This window comes from Nothobranchius furzeri, chromosome 3, assembly GCF_043380555.1.
Source record: "Nothobranchius furzeri strain GRZ-AD chromosome 3, NfurGRZ-RIMD1, whole genome shotgun sequence".
NCBI classification, from domain to species: domain Eukaryota; kingdom Metazoa; phylum Chordata; class Actinopteri; order Cyprinodontiformes; family Nothobranchiidae; genus Nothobranchius; species Nothobranchius furzeri.
Window position 1 is genome coordinate 2745792 of NC_091743.1, and position 27959 is coordinate 2773750.

The window sequence follows — 27959 nt, forward strand, 5'->3', positions numbered from 1 at the left end:
TCCATCTTGTCCTCCACCCCACCCCCCCATCCCCACGCCTGGTCGTGCTGGACGTCATGAGCATAGCAATTCCTCTAGGAGTCACTACACCTGAAACGTCCTACTCCGATATGGCTGCCGGATCAGAGTAAGTACTAAATCTAGGTCCTTCCTCTTATTAGTCCAGATATGGAATGATTTCATCACTTTGGTCAGAATTTGTTCATAAATTGTGTGGGTGATATAGGTTCACTTAACTCGATCCAAAACTTTATGGATCAGGACTAGAGGCGGTGCGATGTAATCTGACAGTTATACACAATATTTCAGTGTTCTGATGATAATGAAAAATCTGACTCCAGGGGGTCGCTGGAGTTTTTGACAATTAAAATTGCGCCCACATTTTCTAAGTTAAACACATTTCTTTTAACAACGGTAGTTTCTGCTTCAGCCCTCTCCCCCCTCCCCCTGCTTCAGCCCTCTCCCCCTCCCCCTGCTTCAGCCCTCTCCCCCCTCCCCCTGCTTCAGCCCTCTCCCCCCTCCCCCTGCTTCAGCCCTCTCCCCCCTCCCCCTGCTTCAGCCCTCTCCCCCTCCCCCTGCTTCAGCCCTCTCCCCCTCCCCCTGCTTCAGCCCTCTCCCCCCTCCCCCTGCTTCAGCCCTCTCCCCCCTCCCCCTGCTTCAGCCCTCTCCCCCCTCCCCCTGCTTCAGCCCTCTCCCCCCTCCCCCTGCTTCAGCCCTCTCCCCCCTCCCCCTGCGCAGCGGCCGTAAACTCACTGATGCGCCTGCAGCCTCTCGGAGTTCCTGCTGCTCTAAACATTAAAATAATTATTTCATTTTCTGTTCCTCACTTCTGATTACCTTCAATGGTGTCTGTTTGTTGCAACCAGCAGGTAAAAAAACTAACTTGTTTTTATTTGACTATTTTTCTGTCCTGTCTGTTTATTATCTTCCTGCATCTCCTCTCAATCCTAAAGAGAAACTGCTACCTGGGTTCATATATATTCACCTCATGAGTTACCTTTGAACTGCAGTTCTAAAAGATCTACCGACCGCTAAAACAGCGGAGTGCTCGCTGCTCGCCGGCTGCACCGGTGAGGTGCGTCACCGGAGGACAAACCAGGTGATGCGTCCCGCTCCACAGCAGCAAAACGCATCAGGCACAAATAAAAGAATAAAAGAGAGAAAACATCAAAGGAAATGAGCCGACATGAACGATCGCGTGTTAAATTAGTTTTTGAGGTGGCGACACCTGATTTGATAATGTTACTGTGGCCGTGCTCAGGACGCTGATGTCTGGAGAGTGTCAACGATCAGAGCTTTACATGTGCAAGCTGGTTAAGGTTAGGATGGGGGTGAGGGGAAGGTTAAATTGCAAGAGGGTAAAGGTCACAATTCGGTCAAATGTCCGTTTTACGGCAGGCTTCAGTACCGACGTTCTGGCACAGCGCGTCGCCTCCCGACGCGCAGGAGCTTGTCACCTGCTGTCTTTTCCGAGGACTCCATTCTTTCTGTCATTATCATGTGACAGCGACTAGTCGATGAAACCATAAAAAGTCACTATAGAGCGGTGAAGTCGACTAGTTGATATAACCCCTAGTACCTAGTCTGTGGGACAATCAGTAGCTCCAGATCAGCCGAACGTAGAGTCCGTGATGGGGTGTGCCTTCAGGGTTTTTCCTGGCTTAAACCGAGGCAGAGGTGGTACCATCCTGACTGTGCGCCAGCACATGTATACTACGTGCATTCAACTGCCTCACTTTTTTAAAGGACAAATATTGTAAAAAGCTCAATAATATGCATTAGATTGGTGTTTAGTTCCTTTTTCCATCTGATATTTATAGTTAAAATGTTTTTAAACATGTGACCTACATTTCAGTAACATGTTAGGTTTGTATTAATAACACTCATCTTAGTCACAATAACACATAAATATATGCAGTAAAATATAATGTATTTCATTAACATGCATTTGTGTTGGAAATGCTAATAACATGTCATTTCTGCTGCTAACAGTGTAATGGTGGCGTGTCTGTTATGTACGGGTTGGCAATAATCCAGTTTAAATTATGTTCAAAGATAGAAGCGTTTGTGAATTTGATACCAAACGGCTTGCCGTAGCCTTGTAGCAGTAATGTGACCCGTATCTGCAGCGGTTCTGGTCCGTAGCGCTGCAGGATGCAGAACAAACAGGATGGTGGGGACTTTTCATCAGCATGTACAGTTGAGTCTTTCTCAGTTTTACATCATCATATATTTTTCTGTGCGCCACTTGATCGTGAGACTGCTACCGTTAGCTTTAGCATTAGCCCATCTGCGTGTAGCTGCACTTTTCATCCCAAACTTTGGACCGGTTCTGCCTTTGTGCCTTTGCTGGTTCCTTTATTTTCCTCCACTGCATCCACATTTCCACACTGTGCACCAGTAAAAATCATTTTTCTTACTTTTGTTCAATACAGTTCTGGAGAAAATAGTAATTCAAAGATGTTGCACCAGTGCTACGTTTAAAAATAGACTCACACGCACCGACAGTGTTTTACGTCGCGCTGTACAGCCCTGCTCTGATGTGGAAGAGCCTGGGGGGAAATCAGGACGTCAATGGCACCAACCACAGATACGTACCAACTAGCGAGAGATAGAGGTGTGAATCTTCACTTGTCTCCCGATTCGATTACGATTATTGGGTCAACGATTCAATTCGATATCCCGATGCATCACGATTATTTCATATTGATTTGTTTTCATCGATAAATAGAAGATGTCAGATAATTGCTTTTTATTTTCTAATCAAAAGCGTAATTGACACAAGCTGCCATCCCTGAAAAGCTCTCCATTCACAACAGGTTAGGACAAAACATTTAAACATTAAGAAGATTTAACAAAGTAAAACATGTGTTTCCTGGTTCAACACCACGCCTCAGGCTGAGAAAAACACGCTTTGCAAAAACTCACAAAATCTAAAAATGTTCTGAAAACCTACAGGACACATAATGTAATAATAAAATCCATAATGGGTTCATATATGAGTGTTTCATGTCTCTGAGCAGCTTTAGAGTCCAATATTTATGCTGCAGTTGAAGGGTGTCAGAAATAACACCAAATGAAATGTTTGACTTAGTTTGTTATTTTATTTGAACCCAGTGGTTCATTTCTGAAATCTCCTTCACTAACCAGCTAACTACAAACCTTTCCACTGACCTGTCCTGTGGGACTCTCACCCTTTCACCCTCATGTCCACGCTGTCTCTGGAGGAGCAGATAGGAGACAAGACCTCCTGTAACTTAAAATGAACCAAAGCTTCCTCCCAGTTTCTCTTTAAGCTGAATTTAACATCAGTTTATCTTCATGAAACAAAAGAATAAAGTGGAACAAGAACTTCTATCTTCTATCTCTCTCTCCTTTTAACTTCTCTGTGTCCCTAAATAAAAGAGACAGATGATCACGCTGCAGCCGCCGTCACTGACCCCGCCCCCTCCCCAAGACCGGATCTCCCGACATCAAAACACTCGGTCTGACTGAGCGCTTCCAGGAGAAATAATAATTAAATAATGAAAATAATAACGCGTGTTTGGAGGAGCGTCCTCCGATCCTCCCTCTCTCTCTCTCTCTCTCTCTCTCTCTCTCTCTCTCTCTCTCTCTCTCTCTCTCTCTCTCTCTCTCTTTCTTTCTCTCTCTCTCGCTTTATCTCTATCTCTCTCTCTCTCTTTCTCTCTCTCTCTTTCTCTCTCTCTCGCTTTATCTCTATCTCTCTATCTCTCTCTCTTTCTCTCTCTCTCTCTCTCTCTCTTTCTCTCTCTCTCTCTCTCTCTCTCTCTCTCTCTCTATCTCTCTCTCTTTCTCTCTCTCTCTCTCTCTCTCTTTCTCTCTCTCTCTCTCTCTCTCTCTCTCGCTCTCTCGATCGAGTGAGCGGAGCGCGCCGCATGACAACCCGCTCAATTAACTTAATTCACGGCCCAAATCCAACAGAACCGGTCGGGCTGATTCGGTTCGGTCTCAGGTTAACACTCTAGCGCTCAGCCCTGCAGTACCACATTAAGGCGGAACCACTTGGTAAATGTGGAGGACACTCACTCTGACAGATTTGGATCTGCGCTGGTGCCGCTGTTAAAAAAACAAAACTACATTCCACTATAATCGATTATGGCTCCTCTTCTACGGTGCTGAATCGTTTATGTCCGCATCCCGATGCATCGATTATTTGATTATTTTCCTCAGCTCTAGCGAGAGAAGCAATTTTTGATCTTTTTCTGCAGCGGTTTTCGTGCTTTTCGGTGTACCGCTGCTGATACAGCGCCCCTGTGGCGCAATGCTGCAACTGCAGTTAAAATAACATCCATATAACTGGGGGCAGAGTGAAATCAGGCTGGGGTGGCACAAAATTAGCTGGAGGCGGCCGCCACGCAAATCTCAACGCAGGGAAAACCCTGGCCTTTTTATTAATGCTGCCAAGTATGGTGAGGCACCACCATAAAGAGACTGGAAGACATAGCACATAACTTTTAACTTGGCCTGAAAACCTACAGGGAACCAATGTAATGATGCCAGCACAGGAGTGATGTGTGTCGACCTCCTTGTCCCTGTCAGAAATCTGGCCACGGAGTTTTGAACCAACTGTAGACTGATCAGTGCGGTTTAGTTCGACAACCCTTTCCAACTTTTAAGTACCTGCTTTGTTGTGGTTCCTTGAGTGACAGTGTGAGCATCCTGTCACAGTGTCCCGATTGATCATTCGCCCTGGCTACTTGGCCAAGGGGATGTCCCTTTGGCTGACTGGTTAGAGCGTATGACTCTCACCTGGGAGTCTGGGGATCGAATCCCGCCCGGGCCCTCGTTTATCCACCTTGCCACGCTTGCATGCTGACCTGGTCCAAAAATGCGACGCCAGCAGCTGTCGGCCACCGATTGGCTAGGGGAAGTCACTAGTTGTTCCAGAGCTTTCTGCCTTGCTGCCTGTAGCTGTTTACTGACAAAACGCAGACTGAGCAGAACGTTCAACATCTTCATCATTGTTGTGCTGCATTGTGCTTCTGTGTGAAATACAGGTCACTTCACACTGATCACCTCAAGCTACTTCTGTGTGGGGACGCTATGATGAGCACATCCACTAGAGCCATGTCTTAGTTTGACGCGGAAAAGTCCAGCTTTGTTTAGTTCTGGCTGTTACTGTGCCGTCTGTGGCTATTTCAGCCATGTGTTGGTCCGATATAGAGCAACTCTTGCAATCCCGATCAAAAGTTTAGGCCTCTTAAAAATGACCAAAAGGCATGGTTGAGTTCCAAGTAGAACTTCGTTTTTGAGCGGTAATTAATTGAAAACAACATTTAGAGTGAAACAGACTGATATGCAGCTGATCAAATGTTTAAGACCACATTCTTTTAAAAGGCCAAATCTGTCCAAAGACCTGTCCAAGATCCAACAGTGCAAAATAGAATAGAAACGAATAGAATAGTTATTGAACCTAGAGTGGAAAGTTGTTACAGCAGCACATACACTTGGAAAAAATAAGCAGTGGGAAATTATTGTAACATAATAATAATAGTAATTATAATAATCATCGAACTTATATAGCACTTGTTTAGGACACTCAAAGACGCTTGCATGCACTCTCACATTCACACACTGCTAGTGATGATAAGCTACTTTGTAGCCACAGCCACCTTGGGTGGTCTGACAGACGTGAGGCTGCCATTTGGTGCCGTCGGCCCCTCTGACCACCACCAACACAGGCAAGTTGGGTGAAGTGTCTTGCCCAAGGACACAACAGCAGAAAACCCCTGGTGGGAGCTGGAATCTAACCCATGACCCTCCGATCATGAGGCAACCCGCTCTACCACTGCTGCCCCTTAACCTTTGAACACTAAAAAAACTTGGATTCCAGTTCTGTTGTACATCTGGGATGTGTCATTCTGCCTCTGAAGGAGCTGTCCATGGTCTCCAGAGTGGAATGCAGTAGGTGGGACATTTTTTTTAAGATAGAGGTCATCTTCCCCAGCAGCTCAGTGGCCTAGTGGTAGAGTATTCGCACTGGGACTGGGAGATCAGAGTTCAAATCCCGGTCAGGTCATACCAAAGACTATAAAAATGGGACCCAATGCCTCCCTGCTTGACACTTTGCTTTAAGGAGTTGGATGGGGGGTTAAACCACCAAATAGTTCCCGAGCGTGGCTGTGTCTGCAGCTCACCGCTCCCCACGAGGATGGGTCAAATGCGGATTACAATTTTCACCACACCAGTGTGTGTGACAACTATGAAACTTTAATCTTTCACACATCTCCACAACTGAATCTAGTTAGCTCAGAACCGAGCTAGCTTTGTGAACTAGCTTCACAACAGTCGCTTCCTGTCTCGGCCAGAGCTGCCTGCACCCCAACAGACCACAGCAGAGTGGATAACAGAGCCAATCACAGAGTGAGAAAAGGATTTTAGCAGCTGGGAATTGACTCCGAAGGACCTCAGTCTCCTCAGGAGGTGGATGCAGCTTTGGCCCAGAGCATCTGTGTTGTTGGACCAGTTCAGTTTGCTGTTGAGGTGAACACCCAGGTACTCAAGGTATCCACCACCTCAGTGTCTGCTCCCTGGATGTTTACTGGTGAGTGAAGAGGAGTGTTTCTCTGGATGTCAATCGCCATTCCCTTTGTCTTACTGGTGTTCAAGTGAAGGTGGTTACAGTCACACCAGTTCACAAAGTCCACGATGACTGACCTGTACTCCAGGTCATTCCCCCAGACACACAGCCGACAATGGCCGAGTCATCAGAGAATTTCTGGAGGTGACAGCTGCTGGTGTTGTAGGTGAAGTCTGAGGTCTAGAAAGTGAAAAGAAAGAGTGAGAGCACCGTACCCTGTGGAGCTCCAGTACTGCACACAACCACCTCAGATGTACAGTTGTGTGGCCTGTTGATGAGGTAGTTGATGGTCCATGCAGTCAGATGTTCGTCCACTCCTGCAGCCCTTAATATGATTCTAGGGCATTTTCAAGTGGTCTTAAACTTCTGATCAGGACTGTATTAAGTTAGCTGATGGGCTAGAACAAAAACAGAACGGTATACGTATCACCCTTTATTTCTGTCTCACCACATCTCTATCATGGAGAAAACGTTCCTTTTATCTTAGATTTCTGAGAACATAAAGGCTTTCTCCAGTGGCGCTAATCCCCTTCTGTAGCAATTAGTCAAAAATGATGGATTGTCTCTTTTCAAAAGGTCTCCAACAGCTGCGGCTCTAGATGTGTTTAATTGAGGAAGACTGGGATGGAAAACAGCTCTTTGGTTGCAGATATCAGATCCTAAAAGTAGAGAATTATGTGTGGAAATGAACTCATGCAGAAGAGGAGACCCAGCTCTGGTCCGTCTACCCGTGCTGAGTTTTTCCTTTGGAATATTTGAGGTTTTAATGTGACTGAGGGATTTTTCTAAATAACATTTTTTCTTTTGGCGCCATCTAGTGATGAATGTCTTTCCTTTTTTTGCTGCTAACAGTTAAGTAAAAAAAACCAGTTGTGTTGATAATTTTGGTTCTCTCTTCCTTTGTCTTGCAGTCCCGAGTCAGTTGAAGCGAGTCCTGCAGTGAATGAAAAGACCTACAACCACCACAGCTGCGGGAGTGCGAAGGATCATGGTTATAGGGTACTGCCCTACGCTGTGAGTTCCCTGTTAATGAGATGACTGCATATGTTTGATAGACAACAACCAGTCTGGTGCTACCTGGTCTGAAGTGTCGAACCAGAGATACAAAGCTAGTGTTGTTGGGTTTCGTGATGCTCTGGTTGTTAACAGCTGTATTGTTTACATGTTTATTTTGCCCTCATTTTCATTTGTCTCCATTTTCCGTTTCCCTTTTGCCTGAACACCCGTTGTTTGAAGATGCAACAGTCTTCCGTTGTGTGTTGTCAGGATCACAACTATGGCGCCCCCCCTCCCCCAACCCCTCCCGCCTCTCCTCTCTCCCAAACCATTTTTCCCCGCATGGATCTCAATGGTATGGTGCACAGCTCCCGCTATCACCAAACCCCAGCGGAACAGTCCGCTGACAGCGACAGCTCCTCGGAGGAAGACGGGGCCGGGTCCGGTTGGTGCCACTGTAGTGGCGCCCCGGAGGACTTACACAGCAAATGTAAATGCAGGTGAGACACCGTAGACCCACACCTGGTTCAGAGCCGCTAAAACCTTTCAAACACCTTTTATAGGAGAATAGAACTGTGCTCGGCACACAACTTGAGACAAATGGACCTCTGGGCTTAGTCCTGTTGAGTGGGATGGGTTCTGGCCAGAGGAGACACCATCAAATCTGCTGTCGTTGCAGGGAGCTGGACAGGAGGAAAGAAGACGACGACCAACACAGGAAACCTGAAACCGTCTCAGGTAGAAACCCTTCCTGGGTCTTTTCTCCACATGAATGTTGGTTCTGGTCCTGCTGGGTAAAGCCGCTTTTCTGCCTCCATAGCTGGAGACAGCAGTGCCACAGAGAGCGGGGATGAAGAGGTGTCCCCTTCCACCGTCTCTTACACGGCCACGCAGCACACTCCCACCAGCATCAAGCTCACAGTTAACCGAGTCAAAAGCAGAAAATCCAAAAAGAGGAAGAAGAGTATGGACAAGGCCCGCGGAATGCAAAAAACCAAGAAAGTAAAGGTACATCAGACGTGAGCGTGGCTCACTCTGTCCTGATCAACAGGAAATGGAACATCTCCCAACTCTCCAGGGTCACAGCTGAACAGGGAACATTCATTCGTTCATTTCGTCTTTCAGGCTTTTCGAGAGGGTTCGAGAAAGTCTCTGCGGATGAAGGTAAGCTGTTGCTCTGGTTCTCATGCCCTTGTGTCTGTCGTCGTAAGGACACCGCATGCGCTTCTGTGTAGAGTTCTGCCACAGAGACCACTGCTCCTGATGAGAGTACAGCAGAGGGATGGGAGAGCAGGATCCGCCAGTGGACAGACCAGTACGAGGAGGCTCTGGCCAACCAGTACAGCTCTGATATCCAGACACTGCTCCAGGCTCAAGGTTCTGCCCCAAAGCCCGAGAGCAGCACCACGGCTCCTCCGTCTGCCTCACACGTCCACATGCCGACTGTTGCCATGGACACCATCAGCTGCACCGAGCTGGCCTGCAACAACACGGTGCTGGGCTCACAGATGCAGGTCGGGCCCCGGCTCCACACGCATTCAGAGCATTGACACGTTATCCTGCTGTAACACATGTGTTCATTATAACACGTAGCTACGATCTTGATGGTTTTTACACTGTTTGAAGTTCCAGCTGGGCCGGGTCACACGGGTCCAGAAACACAGGAAGATCCTGAGAGCAGCCAAGAGCCTGGAGGCAGACTCCCTCATCATCGAGTATCGTGGGAAAGTCATGCTGAAACAGCAGTTTGAAGTCAACGGACACTTTTTCAAAAAGTAACAGCTGAGTCTCTCAAATCTGTGTCCTCGGTAGCTGCTGTCACACTGAATGTCCTTGTGTCCGCAGGCCCTGTCCTTTTGTGCTCTTCTACTCTAAGTTTAATGACGTGGAGATGTGTGTTGATGCGCGGACCTTGGGAAATGATGCTCGCTTCATTAGGAGATCCTGCACGCCCAACGCTGAGGTGAGCATCCAGCGCTTCGGCCCGCTGGTGGTTGTCTGAGGGGCCGGGTCCCAGGACGGCGGCTACGTTGTCCCCTAAACTAATAGAATCCATTTTGGTCGATGGAGTGTCACAAACCAGCCGCAACGCGGCGATGTTCAGACGCGTCCCAGAAGCACCGGATGGGATTGGGTTCGGATTTTTCTGCGAGCCGCTTCTGGGATGCGTCAATTTCCACAGGTAACATGGAGTTGAGACAGGGAGTCGCACAGGGTTTCAGTGTAAAATCCCCGGTAGTTTTCAAAATAAAAGTGCTGCAGCGGTGCAGTTTCATATATTTGTAGCTTACGTGTGACTCAGCGGCTCGTTTACTCCCAGCATCGTTCCAGCGGTGTGTTTTCATGTCTTTAACCCTGGCAGTGGAGAGGAACAGCAGCAACAGCAACGTGAGTTCCTTCTTGTTGGTGTGATGGCAGATTGCATAAACAAACTGTAATCGTTGAGGTCTTGGCGGACCGTGTGATCTTGCGAGTTGAACGAGGAGCACGGCAGAGAAGCCGCTTCGCTGCTGAGACTCTCCCGATGTGCACTAGAGTGTTGTGATTGTTGCGAGTAAACTGTTCCTCCCCGCTGATGCAGCCAGGGTTAGCAGGGACGCCCAGACGTCCCTCTCCCCAGCCACAGCTCCTCTGGGGGAATCCCAAGGTGTTCCCGGGCCAGGTGAGAGACATAGTCCCTCCATCGTGTCCTGGGTCTACCTTTAGGTCTCCTCCCGGTTGGACGTGGCTGGAAAACCTCACCTGGGAGGCGTCCAGGAGGCATCCTGACCAGATGCCTGAGCCACCTCAGCTGGCTCCTCTTGATGTGGAGGAGCAGCAGATCTACTCCGAGTCCCTCCTGAATGACTGAGCTTCTCACCCTATCTCTAAGGGAGAGCCCAGCCACCCTGCAGAGAAAACACGTCAGCCGCAATGCGGACCAAGCTCTGACACCGGTCATAAAAAGGGCCTCACAGCCCTTATGAGAGGACCCGGTACCCCATACTCCCGTAGTTCCCCCCACAGGTTCTCCCAAGGGACGAGGTGAAAGGCCTTCTCCTGATCCTCTAAACACATTCCCACGCACCATCCAGAACCCTCTACGGGTAAGGAGCTGGTCCAGTGTTCCACGGCCAGGACCAAAACCACATTGCTCCTCCTGAATCTGAGGTTTGACAATCCATCAGCCCCTCTTCTCCAGATCTGCTGAATAGACCTTACCAGGGAGGCTCAGGAGTGCGATCCCGCTGTAGTAGCAAGTTATTATCAGGAGAGGGAGAATGTTTAAGTGGTTAGCAGCAGTGTGCTAGTCGATGGCCCCCTCCATGAGGCCACCACAGCTCAGCAGAACATCATTGTAGCTTCTTCTGGGGAGAAAAACACTTAGAGAGAAAATAAAGTTAACAGCTGAAATAGCAGAAAGTAATACAGTTAAAGAGCAGATTGTAGAAGAAACCAGTAGAGTGTGAAAAGTGGTCAGTGTATCCTCCAGCAGTCTAAGCCTATAGCAGCATAACTACAGAGATAACTCTGGAGAATCTATCCTATTTAGATGGAGGCATGTTGGAGGCAGGGCAAGGGAGAGCCGTCTTTACCGACTGTACACTCCACCTCCCTCTACTCCCCCCACTTGTCCAGATTTAGGCTAACATCAGATTTTAACCATAGGCCCTATCAAATAAACATGTTTTAAGCCTATTCTTAAAAGTAGACAAGGTGTCTGCCTCACGGACTAAAGCTGGGAGCAATGAGCTAACGCTAACACAAGCAAACTGATAATAAACAAGGCACAAAGTAAAAAGATCCGTGAAGTTGAACAAAAATGTTCTTACTTAAATGTCCAGTAGCAACAAAGGCAGGCCACCATCAGCCTATGATCTCATGTCGCCCTTCAGCATTCTGGTTTTAGCTCTTTGCTTCACCTCCAAAGACATATTTCTCTGAGCTTTACTTCCAGGCTCTGCCATCACACCAGTGATGAGTAGGTGGGCTGAATAAGCTAACTGCTAGCCTGTAAACTAGTAAAATGGCTAACAGCTGCTAAGCAGGTTGAGAGCACCCCTGGGGCTCCTACCCGCTCCACACGACGGCTAAGTGCTGTTTCTGGTCAGCTGCATATTGGTGTCCCGTGTGATGTTGGCCACGTTCCTACCAACACGGTCCCCGAAGCCCAGCCTGCGACTGCTGTCACCGCCCACTTCAAACATCAGATCCATCACATATGTTGACGTTTAATTTGCCGCCAGTGTTTTATTTTCTTTCTACCTTTTGGTGCATTTATTCCAGTCTGGCTTCTGAAGGGTTAAGAAATTATCAGCAGAGGAGCCTGAAACAAACGGGCCTGGTTACCAGGGTTACGCCACTGGTTCAGGACAATAATCACCAGAAACCTCCGCTCTCATCTCCAGGTGCGACACATGATGGCTGAGGGCATGATCCATTTGTGTATCTACGCTATCGGCCACATTACAAAGGACTCGGAGGTCACTATTGGATTTGACTACGAGTTCAACAACTGGTTAGTCCTTCTCATGTCTGCTGCTCACAGGAGGAGTTCAGCTGCTTGAAGCTCTTGACCGTGTGAATCCTTCTCTCCTCTCCAGTAAATACAAGGTGGACTGTGCTTGCCATAAGGGCAACCAGAACTGCCCCGTGCAAAAGCACAACCTGAGCCCCCCCACTCAGATCCTGCCCTCCCCCCCTGTTGGTGCCGAGACCCGACGGAGAAAGGCTCAGAGGAAAGAGCTGGAGAGCTCTCTGGTCTCTACCGGTGTCTGTGAAGATCTGCAGGGAACCAGTGATTCAGAGGTGTGTTTACACTTGCTCTGATGGTCTCAGATTCAACTCCTGCATCACAGACGGAAGTAAGTTGTTATCAGGTGTGAGTTTAGGTTTTTAAAAAGTGGACGACTGTGTTTCCAACTAGGAGAGAGTGCAGGATGGGCTGAAGGTGGAAGAGGAGGAAAGGGAGGCCCTCTCCAGTAAAAGAGTAAGTGTCTGTTATCTGCTTCTGCGTCGGTCCGGAGACACGCTGCGCCGTTATCCGACCTTGAGAGGGCTCACACGGGCCCCGCTTTTCTCAACGCGCGTCCAACGAGACAGAGAACGCAAGCTTGTGATTGGTCAGGACGCGGCTGTCGTCTACAGCGCCGCCATTGCGCCCTCAAAAACAAAAAAAAGAGAGCCAAAGACTTCTAGTGGCAGACACGGAGCAGCAGAAAACTCTAGAAACGTGAGCGTTTAATTCACACGCAACTGGAGGACTAAAAAGATGCGCAGGGAATGACGGGAAACGTGTGATTAGAGGTGGCGAGCGCTTGAAGAGGTGGAGGAGAGCGAGAGACCAATTTTACCCACGTTAAAATGTGTCTGAAATAGAAAAAGCACGATATAAGCACGATACGTGACAGCGCTGCGCCCTCTGTTGTCCTGGAGGGGAACTGCTTTGCAGCGCTCCTCAGGAGACGAGGACTCAGACAGCAAAACGCCTCCGTCTGTGCGCTTCTCTGGAGCCGACGCAGAAGCTTTACGTGTGTCCCGGGGTACCCAACAACATTAGCTGAAATAACGGACTTTACCAGGTGTGTGTGTGTGTGTGTGTGTGTGTGTGTGTGACGCCACCACTGGAAGGTGCAGGTAAAAGGTAGAAGCTGACACTGAGAGTACACCTGAATAAGGTGCAAATGTACAGACGTTTGTGTTTAGGAGAGGGAACAGCCACGTGTTTCTGCTCACTGCTTTAGACTCTGAACGCCCTGGAGAGGCGGAGCAGGGCTGAAGCACATCTGCTGAAGAGTGAAGATGTCGAGGCTGAGGATGGAAACGCTGCAGACAGCCTCTGCATGACCCAGAGTGGAGGAGTGGGGGTCAGCACACGGCGGACCGTGACGGTCAGTGGTGGGTTCTGTTGCTGCTGGTCTGTGCAGCAGCTGTTTCCTTATTCTTTATGCCTTCTGTTTTAGGAGGCTCCACTCCTGGAAAAAACATCCTCACCCGCTCTGCCCACCACCACAGCTGCTCCTCCTAAACCCATGAGACCTGCCAAGCCCCGGTCCAAAAGTCGGATATCTCGCTACCGATCAAGCTCCTCCCAGCGTGCCCGGCGGCAGCGGCAGGCTCTCGCCCACCAGGCGTCAGCAGCTGCTGCAGTGGTGTCAGCACAGGCACCCGCAGATCAGGGGTCTGCTCAAAACGACGAGGGCTTTCAGGGTCCTTATGGAGCTGAACACCGTCATGGAGAGCCTGGCACGGGAGGGGCAGCTCAGTGTCTGGATGGAGACAACCAGGGTCCAGCTAGTATCCACAGAGGCATCGTGCGCTACCCCAAGACCAAGAAGGTTCACATCTGTCCAACAATCATCACTCGATCGATCCGGTTCCTGGTGTTTTATTTGTCCCTGATCTGAGTGTGTGCGTGCGTGTGTGTGTGTGTGTGTGTGTGTGTGTGTGTGTTTTATAATCACCAGTACCTGGTGACTGAGTGGTTGAACGACAAAGTCCCCGGGGGGGAGAAGGTCCACCCTGAGGTTCCTGTGGAGCGTCCACTACGCATAACTACTGACCCCACTGTGCTGGCTACCACCCTCAACATGCTTCCAGGCCACGCCCACTCTTCACTGATCTGCACCACACCCAGACACTACATCCGCTTCGGCTCCCCCTTCAACCCCGAGAGGCGCCGGCCACGCCCGCTCCAAATGGACGGCACCTATGGCTGCTACAAAAAGGTTCGTCAGTACCAGCCGGACTGAGTCGGGGCTGCTGGCTGTGTGTGTGTGTGTGTGGGGGGGGGGGGGGGGGGTTTCACGGTGCTGCAACAAATGAAGCATTACGTATTTTTAATGCATCGTCAATAATTCAAACCTGAGATAAATGTGTCATAAATAAACTAAACCCTCATTTAACTTTTAGAAATCTTCGGTTTGTGTTATATTTAAATGTTGGTTGAGTCTGTGGTCGGTGTGAGTGGGCGAGGCGTCCGTAGGTGGACTGGTGCTGGAGGCTCCTAGGGCTCGAGAGGGCACTGTAGCGATACTATTTACCATCTTGTGTTTAAAACCTCTAACTGGCTGTACTTCATGATGGGTTTGGTTCCCCTCTGAATGGAAATAACAGCAGATGAATAAACACCTGACTGACCCGTGTTCCACTGCAGAAAAGCCATCTGGGACTCTCCTCCTCCCATCATCAGCATCACTGGAGGGGTCATCAGACTTGGTTCTGCTAGGACTCATCTTTACTTTAGACCTGCTTGTGTTCCTATTCATACTGTGTGTTTACTAGCAAGCAGTTTATTTATAAAGCACTCTAAAACAACACAAAGTGCTGAACACTAAATAAACAACAGCAGTAAAAACAAATACAGGCTAAAAGAAAAACAAGAGTCCCTGCTCGCTCCTGACTGAACCCTGGCGACTAAAAGTGTGTTTTTAAACGAGTCTTAAACACCGCAAGCGATGGAGCCGGCCCGAGGTCGTTCAGGGTCTTGAGGCGAGTCCTGAACAAGCACCATCTCCTCTGGATTTCAGTGTTGACCTTGGAACGACCAACAGCAGCTGATCTTCAGGTCTGAGAGCGAGATGGGACATGAGGCTGCAAGAGCTCAAAGCAAAGGAGTGCTGTCATTAAAAGACTTGAAAACAATAAAATGATTTAAAACTAGTTAGGAAACGAATCGGGAGCCAATGAAGTGACTAGGATCTAAACATTTATTTTAGGGTTCAGTCCACTGTCCGGCATCCCAGTGGGAGTCGCAGTGGATGATGCAATGCTCACTGTCCCAAAAATGTGCACACACGTGTACCATGCTCTCAAAGCCTTACTGTGCACTTCCTCCACGTGCTCCTCGCTGAGGGCCACAGTGCGAGGATTGGGATTGGGCCTAAAAATCCCATCTAGTCATCTCGGGATTGTCTTCCTGTGGAGATGAGTTTATTCTGATGCCCGGCTGGAAGGCAGTGTGTGCTGCCTTTAGTGACCCTGGTGGCTCCACGCTCCACACACACAACATGCTTCCTTCACACACACACTTCAGCTGAATGTAGAAGGTTTTTATTTTCACGGCTGCAGTTAAAAGACGTATTCTTCTAAATCAGCCAATGTTTAGTCACAAAAGATTACGTATGTTGACTCACACTCACTGGCCACTTTATTTGGCACACCTGTCCAAATGCTCGTTAGCACAAATAACGGATGAGCCAATCACATGGAGGCAGCTCAGCGCATGTAGACATGGTGAAGAGGTTCTGCTGCTGTTCAAACCGAGCTTCAGAACGGGGAAGAAAGGTGATTAAGTGACTTTGAACGTGGCGTGGATGGTGGTGCCAGACGGGCTGGTCCGAGTATTCCAGAAACTGCTGATCTTCGGGGATCGTCACGTACAACCATCTCTAGGGTCTACAGAGAATGGTCCGGAAAAGGGAAGACAAGCAGCTCTGTGGGTGAAAGTGCCCTGTTGATGCCAGAGGTCAGAGGAGAAGGGCCAGACTGGTTGGAGCTGATAAAAGGCAACAGTAACTGGAATAACCACTCGATTCAACCAAGGTGTGCAGAAGAGCATCTCTGAACACGCGGCACCTTGAGGCAGGTGGGCTACAGCAGCAGAAGACCACACCGAGTGCTACTCCTGTCAGCTATAACAGGAAACGGAGGCTACAATTCTCTGGCTCACCAGAATTGGGAAAATGTTGCCTGGTCTGAGTCTCGATTTCTGCTGCAACATTCAGTTGGTAGGGTCAGAATTTAACATCAACAACATGAAGGCATGGATCCATCCGGCCTTGTGTCAACGCTTCAGGCTGCTGCTGGTGGTGGTGTAATGGTGTGGGAGACATTTTCTTGGCACACTTTGGTCCCCTTAGTACTAACTGATCATCGCTGCAACGCCACAGCCTACCTGAGTGTTGTTGCTGACCATGTCCATCCCTGTATGACCACAGTGTACCCATCTTCTGAAGGCTACTTCCAGCAGGATAACGCTCCATGTCATAAAGCTGGAATCATCTCAGACTAGTTTCTTGAACACAACAATGAGTTCACTGAACTCAAATGGCCTCCACACTCACCAGATGTCCATCCATTAGAGCACCTTTGGGACGTGGTGGAACGGGAGATTAACATCATGGATGTGCAGCCAACACATCTGCAGCAACTGTGTGATGTCATCATGTCACTATGAACCAAGATCTCTGAGGAGTGTTTCCAGTACCTTGTTCAATCTATGCCACGAAGGGTTAAAGCAGTTCTGAAGGCAAAAGGGGTCCAACCCGGTACTAGCAAGGTGTGCCCAATAAAGTGGCCAGTGAGTGTATACCGTAAATCCTCTAATACAGGCCCGGGCCTGTATTTGACTCAAGCTCATCAAGCTCCAGGCCTCTATTGGAAGGAGGACCAGTATTAGAGGCAGGCCTCTATTTCTATTTGAGCAAAGTGAACTAATGGTTCGCTGGAGGTTTTGAAAATTAAAATTACGCCCACATTTTCAAAGTTAAACACATTTCTTTTAACAACGGTAGTTTCTGCTTCAGCCCTCTCCCCCCTCCCCCTGCTTCAGCCCTCTCCCCCCTCCCCCTGCTTCAGCCCTCTCCCCCCTCCCCCTGCTTCAGCCCTCTCCCCCCTCCCCCTGCTTCAGCCCTCTCCCCCCTCCCCCTGCGCAGCGGCCACAAACTCACTGATGCGCCTGCAGCCTCTCAGAGTTCCTGCTGCTCTAAACATTAAAATAATTATTTCATTTTCTGTTCCTCACTTCTGATTACCTTCAATGGTGTCTGTTTGTTGCAACCAGCAGGTACAAAAACTAACTTGTTTTTATTTGACTATTTTTCTTTCCTGTCTGTTTATTATCTTCCTGCATCTCCTCTCAGTCCTAAAGAGAAACTGCTACCTGGGTTCATATATATTCACCTTATGAGTTACCTTTGAACTGCAGTTCTAAAAGATCTACCGACCGCTAAAACAGCGGAGTGCTCGCTGCTCGCCGGCTGCATCAGTTAGGTGCGTCACCGGGGACAAAACAGGTGATGCGCCCCGCTCCACAGCAGCAAAACGCATCAGGCACAAATAAAAGAATAAAAGACAGAAAACATGAAAGGAAATGAGCCGACATGAACGATCGCGTGTTAAATTAGTTTTTGAGGTGGCGACGCCTGATTTGATAATGTTACTGTGGCCGTGCTCAGGACGCTGATGTCTGGAGGAGCGCGTCAACAATCAGAGCTTTGCATGCGCACGCTGGTTAAGGTTAGGATGGGGGTGAGGGGAAGGTTAAATTGCAAGAGGGTAAAGGTCACAATTTGGTTAAATGTCCGTTTTACGGCGGGTGTCGGTACCGACGCTCTGGCACAGCGCGTTGCCTCCCGACGCGCAGGAGCTTGTCACCTGCTGACAGCAGGCTGCTGTCTTTTCTGAGGACTGCATCTTGCCGGTCATTATCACGCGACAGCGACTAGTCGATGACAGGCATAACAAGTCACCACAGAGCGGTGAAGTCGACTAGTGACTAGTTCATACAACCCCGGCTACTGCTCCCCAGAGTGTTCTGCAGCATAATCAGCACGTTCTCTTTGAACTTGATGTCAAATTTTCGCCTCCTCTTCGTCTCCGCACGGTTAAAGTTACCCTCGCGGTCTATCACTGGCAAATCAAAAGTGATGACACAACCCCCTCCCCTGTGGTACTTGCTTGTTATCACATTCCACCCGGCCACAATAAAATACCGGCCATTATTCACCTCCGCCGACTCCGACGCCGGCCAAAATATGATACCCGGCCGTTAATTGAATACAGGCTAATATTAGAGGATTTACGGTAACCAGATTAGGCTCAAAAAGGTTCTGTGATGTTTAAATCCATGTGGTGGGGTTAGGGCTTCTAAACCTTTCTTTCATTTGACTTCCTGCAGAGGTGGATCAAGCAGATGGAGGATGAGTCCTACTCGACCAGCGTAGAGGACGGCACAGAGTCAACCTCTTCTCAGCAGAGCACCAGCAGCAGGTCTACACCCAACCCCCTCTGCAGTGGTATGTGATCAGCTCTTCTGCTGGAAGGACCCGTTCTGAAGTCGTAGACCAGATAAATGGGTCTCTTGTTGCCGCCGCCGAGATCAAGGCTCAATATTTCACAGTGTGTTGATCAGAGGTGTCGTGTTCATCTGCGTTTCTTCTTCTAACCCTCAGAAGTCAGTGCGCCGTTTAAGAAGAGGCACTACAAGTGTATTACCGAGATCAGACCAGTGCCCCCCGACCACTTGCTCCACCCCCTTTCACCAGTCTCTCCACCGCTCCCTGACCACTCCCTGGACCAGCTGGTGCACAACGCTTGTGGATTCTTGCTGCTGAATGGCTTGGCTGATTCCCCAAAGCCCTCGCTGTGCACCAGCCGCTGCAACACACCACTTCAGTTCGAGGTAAAGACACCGGAACCAGCTGATACCCGTCCTCACCGTTTGAGTCCTCCCACGCAGCGCCTACGCAGCTTCATCACCACACTTTTAGCTTGTGCTGTCAGTGGGTTCTAAAGGTTCTAATCTAACTTTATGCACTTTAGTACATCCATTCTGTGTGGAGTCTCATGATCCATCACCACGTAAGCTAGTAGCTCTAGCCGTCAGCGCAGATGGCCGCTGATGGTGGCGTCACTTCCTTTTATCTGTGGCAGCAGAGGCCGGTGTCGCCCACGGCTCCGTCGCTTCCTTGCTCTGTGGTTATGACCCGTGTACCGTCCCGGTGTGTAGCGAGCTTCTCTCTGTTACGGCTGGATCCTTTACTGTACTTGCTGATGCTCGTCTTGCTGCTCTTGTGTGTCCCCGACTTGTTTCTGTCACACTGCCTTTGACGCTCTGCTGTCCGTGTGTTGAGTAGGCGTCCGGTGTCTCCTATGCAGGTGTTATTGCAGAGTTCACGTGGGTTTCTGTATGATTTCACACTTATCTGTTGACATGTTGTCCTTTGGGTGCACTAATCCTTTTCTGACAGGTTGTGTTGCGTGTTGGTTTTATGTTTTTTATTTCGTTGTTGTTATTCTGTCTGTTGTGCCTTTAGTACGTGGAATATAAATGTACGCTCCTTTAGAGCAGGAAACCCTGTTTGCAGCGCTTCCCTCACACAGCCGTCCATGTCCACACCTCAGAACAGACCGGCTGTGCCTGGTTAGCATTTGTTGTAACGTGTTTGTCGTGGCGGAGCCTCAGAAGACACAAACAAACAAACAAACAAACAAACAAACCCTTTTATCTGATGAAAACAACCTCCAACCACAGTAGGAGGCAAACGAGCGGTTTTCTGGTCCCAAAAGCTCTGATTCCTGCGTGTTTACGGTCCTGACCAGCTGGTCTGTTTGAGTTAGGGTGAGCTGCTGTTGAATGAGAGCGGTTAGATGAAGGTGCTGAAACACAGACGCACAGCGTTGGTTTCTGCACCAGTGAGCGACTGAGGACCCAAGAAGTGCTGAGAGCAAGCAGAACTGCAGTTCCCCTTTAACAGTCCAAGAATCAGAAAGCCTTCATTTGAAGTGGAAGTGGACGGGACCGGTAACTAAAGATGAACAACAAGGGTCAACTAAGTCCAAATGTAATGGGCTGAGCGTTTGGTGGTGGGTGTCTCCTCGTGTCCTTTGGCTGGACAGCTCTCGTGGGCTAGGGTTGTTACATGTAGTGACGCAGGAACAGACAGATTTTTAATGTAAATGTACATCAAAAAGGTGTTAAAATCATAAACACATGGACTTCTTGTTAAGTTTTTGTGGTTTGATGAGCGCTGCAGGTAGACCCTTCCATCAGAAGTCCCTTCAGGCGCCTGCTTTAGGTCTCTGATGGTGTGGAAGCCATCGTGGTGATTGGATTTGTGTAGCTGACTTCAGCACATCCTCCCAACGATCTTACGGTTTTGTTTCTGTTTGTAGAACATCTCCTCCCCCGAGGCGTCTCCTGTTCACCAAGCAGAGTCCGTTTCTCCGGAGGTTTGTCTTCGTCCTTGTACCTTACCTGCTAGGCTGACTGTTGGTTTGAGTTCTCATGAGCATCTTCTCTCCTCTCATCCATCAGCCGTCCCTTCAGGCAGACTTCGATGCTTCTAGGCCTCCCTACCTGGGCCTGGAGAGCCCGGTGGCCATGACCTCGGATGAGTTTTGCATCCATGGGGTCACTTCAGGTCATGATGCCCAGAGCCAGTTGCCTGTTGGTGCCCTGGCATCCTGTCCTTCCTCAGACTCTCACAAGGGGGAGCAGGCCTTCAGGACAGAGTTCAACCTCATCTATACTTGCTCCCCCCTCAATGCCAACGTGAGGAATCCTCTCAGCAGTGATCAGCACCCCCCACAGGTTGATGGAGGGTGCTCTCCTTCAGACTCATTACACGGTTCTCTAAGTGTCCAGGGGCCCGGCTCCATGTCCCCTTATGGGGACCCTTATTACTCCGGCGGCACCACACCACCATACACCAGCAACCCCCCACAGAAGAAGAAGGCAAGTTGTGCATGTTAATCAGCTGAAGTAGCACCAGACTGGATGTGTCATTGTTTTAGTTGTTTCCTTTAACTGAAACCAGTGAACCGGAGCGCTGAGACCCCCCCCCCCCCCCCCACTGTTCCAGAAGGAACGTACTTCACGTTTGTCTCTGAAGTTAATCACCGTTGTAGCTGTGACGCTTCTCCCTACTCCACTTTCTCAGCAGCCCCCTCCCCCCACCCATCGAGTACCCTATGACGCTTTTTGCCAAGTCTCTCTTTCATTTTTTTCCAAGGCAGAGGGCCACCCAGCCAGCCGTTAGTCTGCTGACAGGAAAGACAGAATACGAAGCTATAGCTCTAAGAGGTGAAAACAAGCCAGTTCAGAAAATGGTGAATATCCCTACAACTATGTCTTGAGAAGCGTGCATGTGATTGTTTTTTAGTTTTGTTTTTGTTGTTTTGCATCTGCATCCAGCACCCACCCATCTCTGATGGCTTTGTTTTTCTCCAGACACTGACTTCTGAACCACTTGTGTCCAAACTCATTTAAGTGTTGGCGCTCCATCCATCGCTCGCTTGGGTGCTTTTCCATTACAGTGGCTCATATCAGGGCTGAAGAGTTGAGCCATGTGAGCTGTACCCGAGAAACAACACAGCAGTGAAGGACGGTAGCATCTCCGCCCTCTAGCCAGCCAGTAGCAGTCTTCTCAGGTGGTGCTTCTGGCCAGGCCCAGTAGGCCTAACCCGAACCCGAACCACTGCAGAGTTGGTACAGAACCAGGACCCTGGTGGAGAGGCCCTTTACACAGGGTATCCGCGGGTCCTTAAAAAGTCTTAAATATGCTTTTCCAAATTTAAGGCCATAAAAATCCTTAAATCCAGTTTCCTAAGGTCTTAAATTACCAAAGACCCAATAAACAAGATTCTTTTATTTCTATAAAATTTTCATGAATTTCTAGTTAGTGTTCAGCATTTTTTGTGTACGATGTAAGCGGAACCGTACACGTTCATTTGGTTGTGCAAGGGGGCTGTTTTTAGATGAGCGCATTAGCTGGTTAAGCTAGCGGGAGCTTCTGCATGGGGAAAGGCAAGTTTAATGGTAACTGGATGGCTAATCCCACATCCGCGACATGGTTAGCACCGGTTCCAGGCAATAGCTGGAAATTATAGCTTAAAATAAATAAAAAAAATAGCATAAATTTGGTCAAAGTGACCTTAAAAAAGGTCTTTAAAAGTCTTAAATTTGGCTCCCTTAAACCTGCAGATACCCTGTTTACAGGCCGCCTCCACCAGTCCAGGCTTTAACACTAATGATTCCCTCTGGTGGCGGCTTCCTGACCAAATACATCGTAGTTTGGTAACATTTCAGAGCTGGAATTACTTTTCTTTCAGTTTTCAGAGATGTCAAGAACATCAGGATTATGGGTTAGGGGATGTACCAAAGCTTAGCTTTTAAAAGACTGCAAAAACCCAAACTCGGGGTGAGCTTTACCGGAATGATTCATATGCCCCCACCCCCACCCCCGGAGGTTCCTGGCAGACCCCCATGAGCAGAACAAGACCAGAACAGAGCTGTAGATGTTTCAGAGGGAGCAGCCACTAGCAGCCAGGAGGCCAAACCACCACAGCAACAAGACAGAATGATGAGAGGTAGCAGGCGTGGTCCAGCAGGTGAGTGTTCTGCTGGCCACATCTGCTCTAATAACTCTTTAGTGGGGTGTTACGCATCTCCACTTATGTTTATAAGACCATATATCACACATTATAACACTAACCAAATATAAGACCGCGCTGACCAGGAAAACAGCTGCTTTGGCTAGGAAATGGCCCGGATCAGGCTACTCCCTGGAATGTAGCAATGCTAGCCTATAACCGTTTATTTCACTGCTATTTTCCAGTGACCCAAGAAGTTTTTGTACATTACACATCAGAAACGGTTAGGACGTTCATCCGCCTGCTGCTTCGGTTGGCTAGTCTTTGGTTAGCTAAGTTGATGGTAGGGTGGTAATGCTAGCTTTGAGCTGAGAGCTAAACTTTTAAACACCAGCGTGTTTAGCTGCATCAATGCCTTCCAGCCCGATTGAACCCTGAAACGCCTCCGGTACCACGAATGTTCCAGGAGCTGCAGAGGGAGCTAGCAGCAAAGCTAACCATCTGTTAGCGGGTTTTAGGGGTAGCAGCTTTCTTTCTGCTAAAACCTTAACATTCATGCTTCAGTCGAACAGCGTTGTGTCTGCTGGAGGACATATGCACGTTGACCTCTCCCCAAACTATGGAAGCTCAAGAGTGGGGGGGGGGGGTCCCCTAAATGACCAGTTATTGTGAGTTAACTAAGAGATACTCCTGTCACTGGGAGGGACTTGTCACCTGTTCACAGGTGTTTCCCACTCTTCGTTAGCAAACTGCTCCAGCAGCCCCAGGTAAAGAGCGCTTCTCCTTCAGATAGGTCAGCTTCTCTCAGAGATGTTCAGGATCTAGATCAGGACTCATAAACGCCTCTTCAGAACTCTCTAATGCTTGGTTCTGATCCATTATCGGTGTTTTAGCTGTGACCGACTCCTGTGTGGACGGCCCTAACCCTCGATCACCACCAGTGACATGAAGGGATAAGGCTTTCAGGCCAGAGACCCAGCTGCTGAGGAGAGTACAACAGGGACTCGATAAGAAACAAGCCAAGCACGTCGGGTGTGTGGCTGAGGATGAGGAGCCTGACTGGCTTCAAGCAGAAAGAACCAGATTCAAATAGAGACAAAGTCAGTGGACCACACAAGTTCTTTGATAGATTCATGTCAGCAGCTCGTGTGGTGGTACCGCTGCGGTTGCTGCATGTGACACCTTCAGAGGTGGTTCACCGTCTGCACACACACAGCCTTCCCTTAGAGGCACATGATCTCTGTTCCCATCTCAGTGTGAGCCGTTCTCAAACACATCCTGTCAGAGGGCCCTGCATCTCACGCCCATCCCCGTCGGGTTGGGGTAGGACACGCTGTCTCGGGCAGTAGGGGCATGGGCATGTTCTCATTCATGCAGACAACAGAGTGGCAGCGGCGTACATACACTGTCAGGGACGTGCGCTCAGCCAAGGGAGTGGACTTCCTCAGTTCAGCCTCAGAACAGCCATGAATAATGATCGGTACCTAAACATCCTCCCAGTGGAACTCCTCCCATGATCCAAACACAGTTCGGTGACAAAACCTTTGTCTCTAGCATGATGGAGCACTGGGCCAGAAGGATAAAGTCAGAACTAAGTGGATCAGGACTAGAACACAAACATGTTGGGTCCAGGAAACTCCCCAGACCTTAATCCTACTGAGAACTTGTGGACTGTCCTCCAGAGGCAGGAGGAGGAGCTCCTTTAGTCCGCGTCTGGACCACAAGATGATTGACAGGAGGTCAGGGTGCATACAGAGGTCCAGAAGGACCAACTCGGGACATGTAGATGCTTTGGGTCACACAGTTATTATCAGTAGAGGTAACCATGGAAACACCTGGCAGAAGACCTGAGACACAAACCTGAAAGCCAGAGCTTGGATTGGTGGATTCTAGTGGGTCTGATCTCAGAGACACTCCTCATAACAACATCATACTTTTGTTTATTTGTGTTTATTTGTTGTTTTTGGGTGGCATACCGCTGTTGTTGTGATTATTGTCTTCATCTCCGGTCTGGTTCTGCTCAGTGATGCGACCGAGCAGCCATCCTGACCCCAGATGTGAGGGAGCCCGTCTGTTTTATTTCCATCCTAATGTCGTCCTCCTGGTCCTCAGGTGTCCCTGCTAGAGTACCGTAAGAGGAAGCAAGGCAGCGTTGGAGACGCTCAACAAAGCGGCAGCAGCCGTTCCAGACCTGGATCGTACCACAGCACAGACTCCCATTGTTCCCAGTCCCTGCAGCAGGTGCAGAACCCAGCCTCACCCCACCACTCCTCTTCCTCAGCTCGCACAGCCTGTGTCCCACAAAGGGAGGACGTCAGGCCTCCAGACAATCACAAGGTGTTCGTGAAAACCAGCAACCAGTGGTGAGAGGTCTAAGTTCAGTTTCACCCCTTCAAAGTATTCACTAATGTTTTCATCGTCTCCACTAACTGGACATTTCTTCCCTTCCCAGGATGGTCCCAACCACGGTAGAGCGTCTGCGAGAGGGCCGGGGGGTTCTGGAGCGAGTCCTGAGGAGCATAAAGATGGAGCAGGTTTACAAGAGCAGTGGTGAGTGAGGAGGAAGCAGCAGCTACAGAGACTCGATCCAGAAACGTGCTCTTCTAACTGGACTCTGGACGTTTTCAGATACAGACCACCAGGTTCTACCAGTAGAGTCCGTGAGCTCGTCCACAGGCAGCCCTCCCGTCTACACTCTGCAGGTAACGGGGACTAGCTGTGGTGATGGTGCTGTCCTGTTTCAGTGCTCGGTACCACCCCGGTCTGAGTTTGACCCAGCTGACGGTTTAAGGGAGGAGCAGTCGTTTGTTCCATCACTTTAAAGGGAACATGTGACTCGCCGGTGCCAGAGGAACGTTGATGTTTTTAACACTAACTTCCCACGTTGTGACATCACACTCGGCGCTTTTTGGAAGGGCTTGTAAACCGAGCACTGACGGGAAACGTGTGGGTGGTTTTATCCTCGCGTAGGGTGCAACAGGAAAGCACCTGGCAGCCGCTGACGCTGCGAGTTGTCTCACCTAACATCTGAGAGGTCATTTTCATCACAGGGACATTTCTGCTCTGAGAGACGGGATGTGTGTGATTCCCAGGAAGTGTGTGTGTGTGGTGGTGCAGAAAACACCTGTCTGGTGGATCAGACGAGTTCACCTGGAGATGGGGGGTGAGGGTGGAGACGCACCGACTCTTCTCTGGGGGGTTGTCCGTGTCTACGCCCGCTGATCACCAGCCGAGTCCGCGTCACAGCTAGTCACGTGGAGTTGGGCGACTAGCTGACATGCAACACACACAAGTACTAGAAGTACTTAGTATTCAGTTAGCAGTTTACGAAGTACCAATTAAAAGTATTGCAACGAGCAGATCTAGAAGGATCGTGTTGGTTAAAGTGGTCGTGGAGCAGTTCTGCTGCCCCAGCTCCATCTCTCGGACAACGCTTGTCGTTGGGCGAATGTTGTCCTCCATCAGTATGGAGGCGAGCTCCTCATTATACCGCCACATGACCCAGCCCTACCTCAGTACTAGTACGTAACCTTGGTTGGCAACAACAGGACCAAACACTTCTTGTAGGTCTTCACCAGGCTTGCATACGCTGCCTCTGGTATTTTGGCCCATTCTTTCCTGCAGCTCTTCTCTAGAGCTGTGATGTTTCAGGGCTGTCGCTGGGAAACGTGGACTTCCAGCTCTCCTGTATGAAATGGCTGGGCTACTCCAGACCCGTGAAGAGCTTCTTATGTAGCCACTCCTTCGTTGCCATGTAGGAAGGTCCAGTCGCAGCTCGTCTCCCATGCTGTCATTGATGGAACCGGGTTTTTGCCCAATATCTCACGGTATACGTCCCCACCCGTCCTTTCCTGACAAACCTACCGTTTCCACACCCACGCCTCACGGTGATCTTCCTCCTCAGAGCATGGCGAGTGGCGTTTACACCGCTCCATCTGCAGATCACCGCTGACAAACTCCACTCTGGCTTTGACATGTGCTGACGTGACCGGGGACACCTTGAAGTGCTAACCCCGTGTTACTATAGTAACCTTTGTGGCTGTGGCCCCAGCTCTCAGGTCACCGATCAGTCCCCATGTAGTCGTGGGCTGTTTGTTCACCATTCACAAGATCATTTGTACTCCACCTGGAGCCCCAGGTTATAATAATAACAGCTGTCCTCTCACCAGGCCCAATGTGGACTGGCCCATACCGGTCTAGTGCCGTGTACAAGCTTGTCCTTACCAGCTCTCTGGTCCAGCCACGGTGGAGGCTGGACTCTGATGAAGGTGTCGTTAACACAGCTAACGAGTGGAGGAGCTTCTGTAAGAAGGTGAAGGTCGCTGACGCGCTCGCTAGTGGGAGCGTTTTGCACCTCTACATACATCAGTTCTTTAAAATCAGGCGATGCGATTTTTTAACATTCCGTCTCAGTTGAAGTGTCCCTGTGATGAAAATGACTCACCTGTGTGGAAACGTGCACGGCCAGCGGCTGCGGAACAGCTTTTTCTCCGCTGTAGCTGCAGTAGAGAGCCACACGGCGGCCAAAAGCACGCAGACGGAGAGTTTTGCATAACGTGTCCCCTTTAAGTTGTGCCACTAACAGGTATGTCACCTGGTGTATCAGAGAAACCGTTCCTTTCCTCCAAGAATCTAACGCACACGTTGTATGTATGTTATGGGGATGTCATGTGAAGATCCGTTTCTGTACAAAACTCATCCTGTGCTTGATCTGTGTTCTGTGTCCAGCCAACAGAAAGTCCAACACAGAGCCACGGTTCCTCTTTGGCCCAGCAGACGTCCAGCTCTCCATTCCTGAGTTCCTACAGTCCTCCTTCAGGACAGAGCCTGTACAGCCGCCTGCCCACCTATCCCAGTCCTCCCCCCACATTCGGCTTGGACCCCAGGCAGCCCGTGGGCTTATACCAGCAGACCAGCAGCAGCTTGGTGGGGGCTCTGACCTCGGGGCCTAGGACCCAAAGACAGAATAAAATGGACCTGAGCCCCACAGCCTCCAGAGAGGGTCAGCAGCAGGTGTCTCCCAGCCCCAGGCTCCAGTGTGCCCCCGGACCCACACCCTGCCCACAGCAGGGACAGAGCCTCGGCCAGTTCCAGCACTCCCCTCTCCCGGGCCCTGGAGTCCAGACGCAGTCTGGAAGTTTATAGGACCTTCTTTAAGCTGTGTGTGTGTGTGTGTGTGTGTGTGTGTGTGTGTGTGTGTGTGTGTGTGTGTGTGTGCAAAGCTCCCCCATGTGGTGTGAGGAAGCAGACGGATGTACAGACGTGAAAAAATCAGAAACTTCTTCGT

General features: G+C 49.6%; 1 protein-coding gene across 4 annotated transcripts; it reads left to right on the top strand.

Moving 5' to 3' along the window:
• Nucleotides 1-2: 2 nt before the first annotated feature.
• Nucleotides 3-27959, top strand: setd5 (SET domain containing 5). Of its 4 annotated transcripts, none has more exons than XM_054733977.2 (24): nt 3-127; nt 7513-7615; nt 7838-8097; nt 8277-8335; nt 8418-8605; nt 8723-8761; nt 8833-9111; nt 9224-9372; nt 9443-9560; nt 11986-12095; nt 12181-12385; nt 12504-12566; nt 13321-13467; nt 13540-13914; nt 14044-14304; nt 18477-18594; nt 18751-18980; nt 20474-20530; nt 20616-21035; nt 21317-21409; nt 24785-25035; nt 25125-25222; nt 25301-25374; nt 27401-27959. In XM_054733977.2, the coding sequence occupies exons 1-24, from the start codon at nt 57-59 to the stop codon at nt 27815-27817; spliced, it is 4185 nt and encodes a 1394-aa protein (XP_054589952.2). In that variant the 5' UTR covers nt 3-56; the 3' UTR covers nt 27818-27959. The 4 variants fall into 4 exon arrangements, with proteins under 4 accessions (XP_054589952.2, XP_054589955.2, XP_054589956.2 ...); XM_054733980.2 differs by having other exon boundaries at nt 7847-8097; XM_054733981.2 differs by having other exon boundaries at nt 7868-8097.